The sequence below is a fragment of the Tachyglossus aculeatus genome, chromosome 11 (genome assembly GCF_015852505.1).
Source record: "Tachyglossus aculeatus isolate mTacAcu1 chromosome 11, mTacAcu1.pri, whole genome shotgun sequence".
NCBI classification, from domain to species: Eukaryota; Metazoa; Chordata; class Mammalia; order Monotremata; family Tachyglossidae; genus Tachyglossus; species Tachyglossus aculeatus.
In genome coordinates this window covers 26,565,044-26,572,355 of record NC_052076.1, presented here as the reverse complement: position 1 = coordinate 26,572,355, position 7,312 = coordinate 26,565,044, and the positions used below count along the sequence as shown (strand labels likewise).

At 52.7% G+C, this 7,312-nt stretch overlaps 1 protein-coding gene across 1 annotated transcript in view; it reads right to left on the bottom strand.

Annotated features, from left to right (window-relative positions):
- Positions 1–1,210: 1,210 nt before the first annotated feature.
- PPP1R9B (protein phosphatase 1 regulatory subunit 9B) overlaps positions 1,211–7,312 on the bottom strand; it is a 28,862-nt gene continuing 22,760 nt past the window's right edge. The window contains exons 6-10 of the mRNA XM_038753587.1: positions 6,140–6,292; positions 5,233–5,286; positions 4,823–5,052; positions 4,054–4,150; positions 1,211–2,987 (exon numbers count right to left, since the gene is read on the bottom strand). Coding sequence (XP_038609515.1) covers positions 2,934–2,987; positions 4,054–4,150; positions 4,823–5,052; positions 5,233–5,286; positions 6,140–6,292 — 588 coding nt within the window. The 3' untranslated portion in view covers positions 1,211–2,933. The remainder of the gene's footprint in view (positions 2,988–4,053; positions 4,151–4,822; positions 5,053–5,232; positions 5,287–6,139; positions 6,293–7,312) is intronic.

Sequence of the window (7,312 nt, the reverse complement as noted above, 5' to 3'; positions counted from 1 at the left end):
AAGAACAGGCATTGAATCCCCATTCTGCAGATAAGGGAAGAGAAGCACAGAGAAGTCAAGTGACTTTCTCAAGGCCATGCGGCAGACAAGTGGAGGAATCGGGATTAGAACCCATGTCCATTCCTCTAGGCCACACTGCTCCTCACCTCCACCCCCTCTATCTCCCCAGCTCCCAGGTTAAATTCACTGCAGCGCCAGAGGGGAAAGCTCAGATTTCCAGACAGCCACACTTCCCGGACACTTTTCCTACTGGGCGAGGAGTACTTGGGCTCCTGCCCCTACCCTGCCCAAGCCTCCCAACCTAATTTTTTAATGGTATTCATTCAGTTGTATTTATTGAGCGCTTACTGTGTGCAGAGCACTGTACTAAGCGCTTAGCAGCTAAGTGCTTACTATGTGCCAGGCACTGTACACAGTGCTGGGGTAGACACGAATTAATCTGACTGGGCACGGTCCATGTCCCACATGGGACTCATAGCCTTAGTCCCCATTTTACAGATGAGGTAACGGAGGCACAGAGAAATTCAGTGACTTGGCCAAGGTCACACAGTAGACAAGTGGCGGGGTCAGGACCAGAACCCAGATCCTTCTGACCAGAACCTAGATCCTTCTGATGCCCAGGCCCATTCTTGCCAACTAGGCCATGTTGCTTCTCTAGGCCACATGAAGACTAGTGGCCTAGAGAAGCAGAGTGGCTTAGTGGCTAGAGCACAGGCCCGGGAGTTAGCAGGACCTGGGTTCTAATATCAGCTCTGCCACTTGTCTGCTGTGTGACCTTAGGCAAGTCACTTCACTTCTCTGAGCCTCACTTCTCTCATCTATTAAATGGGGATTAAGAGTGTGAGCCCCATGTGGGACAAGGACTGCATCAAATCTGATTAACTTGTATCTACCCCAATGCTTGGCACATAGTAAATTTTTAACAAATACCATAATTAAATATTATTATTAGTGGGTTTCTCTAGGCCGTAAGTGGCCACTCGTGGCTTCTCTAGGCCATGATGATTCCCACCTCTGCTGCAGTTTCCACAGTAATGGAAAGGGAGGGGTGCCCCTCTTCCCTGGATCCACCTCAAACACTTAAACCCTTCCCATCTCACTGCTCTCCCCTCTCCATGACCACTTCCCCAGCCCACCCCCACCTCTCCTTCCCTCCCTTCTTCCCACCTGCCCATCTCCCCCGACACCTGCAGGAAGGAAGGATTCAAGGTGGAGGCACATGAGGGGCCTGTTTATCGAGAATGACTTGACCAAGGACTTAGCATTACAAAACCAAGACCAGTACATACATACATATATATATATATATTATATACAGACACGCTAGACCCCGGCCAGGGGGAGCAGAAAAATATCCAGTCCCCAACCCTCCCCCTTCCCCTGCTTACCCTCCTCCCACCTCCCCCCAGGGTCTCCCAGTTGATCTCAGTGAATGTTGAGGCAGCTGGGATCCAGTTTGAGGGGAGGGAGGTGGCAAAGGAGGGGTAGATCCCTTGCCCCTTCTCATTCTGAGGCCTGCACCCTAGGGAATACTGACTTGTGGGTTATTTACAGAGGAGCTGTGGGAGGGGGATGGGCACATTTTCTCTTAAAAACCCACTGTACCCTGGGGTGAGGGGAAGTGAGGGGCACCGGGAGGGGGTGCCCAGCTGCCCAGAACCGGATGGAGGTATTGGGGTGGGCACGGGAGGCTACCAAGTCTAGAGCTGGCATGTCAAGGGGAAAGGAAATGATGCCCCCCCCACCCCCGCCCTACCTCCCAGCTATTTCTGGGACCCTCGGCCGAGAGAGTAGAGTTGGGTGTTTGTTGAGGGGGTGGGGGGGATTTCAGGGACTCCTAGAGAAGGAGACTTTCTTCAGAAAGCAGGCTGCGGGCACCCCTCCTTCTCTCCTTCCCTTCCCCCTCCCCGGCGGTGTTGAGCAAAGCCAGAGACTGACAAACCAATAGCACAGAGGGAGGGACCAGGGCTTGGCCCCTAACCTGGGGCTAACGCCAGCCAGTCTGCCCTGGGCAGACCCCAGGAGTCCCCATCAACCCTGTCCAACACCCCCATCTCCCTCTCCCCCCAGTATGCCACCCCACTTTCTTTTTCTCTTTCCTCAAAGGTGGCCTGGGTGGAGCAGCTCAGAGATGGGACTGGAGAATGATAATAACAATAATAGCAATAATAATAATAATTAATAATAATAATAATAATAACGATGATGGTAATAACAACACGAAGAATAATGTCTGTTTGGCACGTTGCCGGGGTGTTCTAGGGAGAGGCCTGGGAGAAGCCGGTAGCAGAGGGCAGTGAGGATCCCCTCCTTTCCTCCCTCTATGGCCACTTTCACTCCAGAGTTTGGAGAGGGGGCAGGGGGAAAGGGGACATGGCAGGGTGAGAGGGGCAGACCAGGGGCAATGAGGGTGGGGGAGATCAGAACAGAGGTGGGGCTGGAAGCGGCAGTGCTAGGGGAGAGGAGGGAACGAAAAGTTAAAGTTCAAGCGAGCAACCCCTCTCCTGCCACCCATGGCAGTCGAGGGTGCTTCTGTAGTCCGTGAGCCTGGCGAAGGGCAGGGGGCACAACCAGCAGCCCCCAGGGACTCCCCCCACTCCGGCTTCAGTCTAGAGATGATGGCTGTAAGTCTCGGGGCACTCCCGGTCACCTGTCCACTCGGGGCTCAGACGAGGCTCTGGCCTGAAGGGCAGGCGAGGGGCGGGCAGACCTCCCAGAGGGCATCACTGGAGCGGCACATCCAACGAAGAGAAGCCGCTGTGAGCAGCACAGGGGAGATTTTCCCAGAGAGCCCAGGGGCTGGAGGGGGGCGGGGAGGATGAGGGTGGGGTGTGGGGAGCCTGTCCCCATGGGTGTTGGGAGCTGGCTGGTGGGGTGAGGGAGGGGGAATCGTCCAACAGGTCGGGCTAAGGTTGGTTTGGTTCTGCAGGGTTTTAAGTCGAATTAGAATTTCTCAGTGTTTGCAGGCTGTTCTCCAACTCCGAGATCTGAAAAACACACAGGTAGGCAAGATAAGTCTCTGCTCAGGACTGGGCTGGGAGCATGGGGGGCACAGAGAGAGGGCACACAGAGGGCACTGGGGTGCAGAGGGCATAGTGGGGGGACAGAGACACTGGGTACAGTTCAGGGGAGGGGGCACAGGATCCATGTCCCAGAAGGCATGGAAGAAGAATGTGAGCCCGTTGTTGGGTAGGGACTGTCTCTATTTGTTGCCAAATTGTACTTTCCAAGCACTTAGTACACTGCTCTGCACACAATAAACGCTCAATAAATATGACTGAATGAATGAATGAAGGCTGGGACAGGGCCCAGATCTCTTGGGAGGATCTCCACTGGTTTCCTGATCCACAGGAACGGATGAGGAGGCTGCATTAGGATCAGGAGGAGGACATGCAAATTCGTGAAGCGTTTCATATTTTCCCCTGACTTACTCCCTTTGCTCATCATCAATCGTATTTATTGAGTGCTTACTGTGTGCAGAGCACTGTACTAAGCGCTTGGGAAGTACAAGTTGGCAACCTATAGAGACAGTCCCTACCCAATAGTGGGCTCCCCTCTCCTGGCTCCACAACATTTATGTAAGTATCTGTAATATTATTTACTGGTATTGATGTCTGTCTCCCCATATCTAGACTGTAAGCTTGCTGTGGGCAGGGAATATCACTGTTTATTATTGTATTGTTCTTTCCCAAGTACTTAGTACAGTGCTCTTCACACAATAAGCACTCAATAAATGATTGAATGAATGAATTAATTAATTAATGAGGAGGAGGAGAGAAGAATGAGGTGGAGGAGGAAAAGGAGGCGGCGGAGGAGTAAGAGGTAGAAGAGATGGGGTGTGGTTGAGGCAGCCATGTCCCCCAATAACCATGGTCCAAATCACACAGTCTCAGAGGGCAAGAAGGGTCTAAAATTGCCCATCCGCCAGGTGATGTGCATCTCCACCCTCCAGCAGGGCAGTGCCCTGTGGTGCCAAGCTGGCTCCAGTCCTGCAAGCTCACTCTGGGCTGGACAGTGACTGGCAGTGACCCCAGCAGTAACCTAACTCCTCACCTTCTCCCTCAGCTTGTCTGTCTCCTCCTTGTGGGCCAGTTCTGCCTCCTCCAGTACCCGCCTCTGGGCGGTCTCCTTCTTCAGGAACTCGATTTCCCTGGGGCAAGAGGGAAGGGGGACAAGCAGGCCAAGGCCCGGCCCTCTGTCAGCATCCGGCAAAACCACCCACCCTCAGAATACCCTCTCCCAGCCCCTGGTTCTCTCGGCTTCTGGAGCAGGAGGCGACCGGGACCTGCGGTCTCGTCCCCAGTGGAGGTCGTGTGTCCAGACTCTAGACCCCAGAGACTACTGTTGGGCGGAAAGGGGCTTGGGAGTGGAGAACACTCCCAAATATCCCGCTTTCTAGGGGGGCTTAAACTTGACCTCAGCCTGCAGGATTCCCACAATCCCACTCCCCTCCCTCCGCCTGGCCCACCCTGTTCCCCATCATGGCCCTCCTGTGCTTTAATAATGAGAATAATAATAACTACAGTATCTGCTAAGTGCTTATCATGTGCCAAGCACTATTCTAAGCACAGGGGTAGATATAAGGTAATTAGGTTGGACACAGTCCCTGTCCCACAAGGGGCTCACAGTCTTGATCCGTATTTTACAGATGAGGTAACTGAGGTCCAGAGAAGTTCAGTGACTTGCCCAAGCTCACACAGCAGACATGTGGCAGAGCCAGGATTAGAATCCATGTCCTCTGATTTCCAGGCCCGTGCTCTTTCCATTAGGCCACGCCTGACCCCACCACTATGACCCGCGCCCCTCCCGTTCCCCCACATACTTCTGCTGATACTCTTTGATGAGTCGCTTGGCCTTGCTGTACTTGCGTTCCAGGGTCTGGTACTGGGCCTGGGTCTCCTTGAGGTGCTCGTCCACCGCCTGGCACAGGCTCTGGGCTTCCATCCAGTAGCCCTCCAGCTTCTCCATGCGCTCCTTGTTCTCCTCCACGCTCTGCTCCAACTGCGTCTTCTCCGCCCGCCAACGCGCCTTCTCCTGCTCGATGGTCTGGAGCTGGGGGTGGGAGGGCAAGGGTGGACAGTGGCTGGGGAGGTCTGGGGGCAAGAGGACCGGGAGCGGGAGGTCCCGCCCTCCCTGGGGATCGGGACCTATGATGGAGGCCACAAGGGAGAGGGGGATGGGGAGGCTCGCTGAGGGGGTTCCCCAATGGTCACCCCACTCCCCACATCTCACCTTTCTCTTCAGCTGCTGGATCTCTGCCTCGGTGACAGCATGCTTGATCTGGAGCTGCCAAGGAGGGGTGGACAGAGCACTCAGTCCGATGCCCCAGTGGGGCCACTGGAGCCCCATGCCTGCCCCTAGGTTTGCCAGGCAACCACGGTCCATCCCAGAAGCAGCTGTATCTCCTTTTTTTTTTATTCTGGTATTAAGCACTTTTTTTTTAATGGCATTTGTTAAGCGCTTACTATGTGCCTAGCACTGTTATGAGCGCTGGGCTGGGTACAAGCTAATCAGGTTGGACACAGTCCCTGTGCCACATAGGGCTCACAGTTTCAATCCCCATTTCACAGGTAACTGAGGGACAGGAAAGTGAAATGACTTGCCCAAGTTCACACAGCAGGCAAAGAGCAGAGCTGGGATTAGAAAGCTCTATCCACTAGGCCATGCTGCTTCTTTCCTGGGCAGAATCAGTCAGTCAATCATATTTACTGAGGGCTTACTGTGTGCACAGCACTGTACTAACAACCTGGGGGAGTACAATGTAACAATATAACAGACACATTCCCTGTCCACAGTGAGCTTACAGTCTGGAGGGGGAGGCAGATATTAATATAAATAAATGAATTACAGATACATACATAAGTGCTGTGGGGCTGGGAGGGGGGATGAATAAAGGGAGCAAGTTAGGGTGAGGCAGAAGGGAGTTGAAGTAAAGGAGGGCTTAGTCAGGGAAGGCTTCTGGAGGGCTTAGTCAGGGAAGGCTTCTTGGAGGAGATGTGCCTTCAATAAGGAGCATCAAGAGGAAAGAGGCAGTGGGGTGGGGGTGGAGGGGCTGGAGGAGGGCCAGCAGGGGGTGTCACCCTCCTCTGGCTCCTGCTTCCTGGGCTGCAGGTCTTCCCACAAGCCCCGCACCCCTCACCTCTTTGAATTTGTGCACCAGTTTCTCAGGGTCCATTTCGACAGGGGACAGCATATCCTCATTCTCCGCCAGCTCAAACACCTCGATGGCCATCTCACTGCTCGGGAACATGGGGCTCATCTCGTCTTCCTCATCGGTGGCATATTCACCCGTCTGCGGCCAAAGAAACAGGGTGTGGGGAGGCGTGAGGGCCTCAAGGTCATTACGCCCTCCACAAAGACCCAATCACAATTATAATCGCTAAGGTATTTATTAATCAGTTGATCAGTCATGAGCATTTTCTGAGCCCCTACTGTAAGTGCTGTACTAAATGCTTGGGAGAGTGTAGTGGAATTTGTGGACATGATCCCTGCCCTTAAGGAGCTTACTCAAGATGGGAAGACAGGCACTTAAATAAATTACAGTAAGGAAGAATGTATTTAATGGAGTATCGAGATATGTACCTAAGTGTTAAGGGCGGTGTGAGAATTTAAGTGCTTAGAGGGCTCAGAGGGACTAAGGTGGTACTTAGGAGATAGATACAAGATCGGGGAGATTAAAGATTAATCGGGAAAGGCCTCCTGAAGGGTGTTGAAGTTGGGGAGAGCTTTGCTCTGCCACATGTGAAGGGGGAGGAAATCCCAGGCAATCAATCAATCAATCATTCATTCATTCATTCAATCGTATTTATTGAGCGCTTACTGTGTGCAGAGCACTGTACTAAGCGCTTGGGAAGTATAAGTTAGCAACATATAGAGACGGTCCCTACCCAACAACAGGCTCACAGTCTAGAAGGGGGAAACAGACAACAAAACAAAACATGTGGACAGGTATCAAGTCTTCAGAACAACTAGAATTAGAGCTAAATGCACATCATTAACAAAATAAATCGAATATTAAATATGTACAAGTAAAGTAAATAGAGTAATAAAACTGTACAAACATATATACAGGTGCTGTGGGGAGGGGAAGGAGGTGGGCGGGGAGGGATGGGGAGGAGGAGAGGAAAAATCAATCAATCAGGAGGGAGGAGCTGAGCCAAAGGGTCTCCAGTGGAAGAGTTGAGAATAAGGCACAGTGAGCAGTCTAGCTGCCTTTGCTGCCACAACCAAAGACAGAAGAATGAGCTGTGAACTAATTTGACAGCTGCTAGTGCTTACTCTGCTCCAGCAATATGCAAAGCGCTGGGGTAGA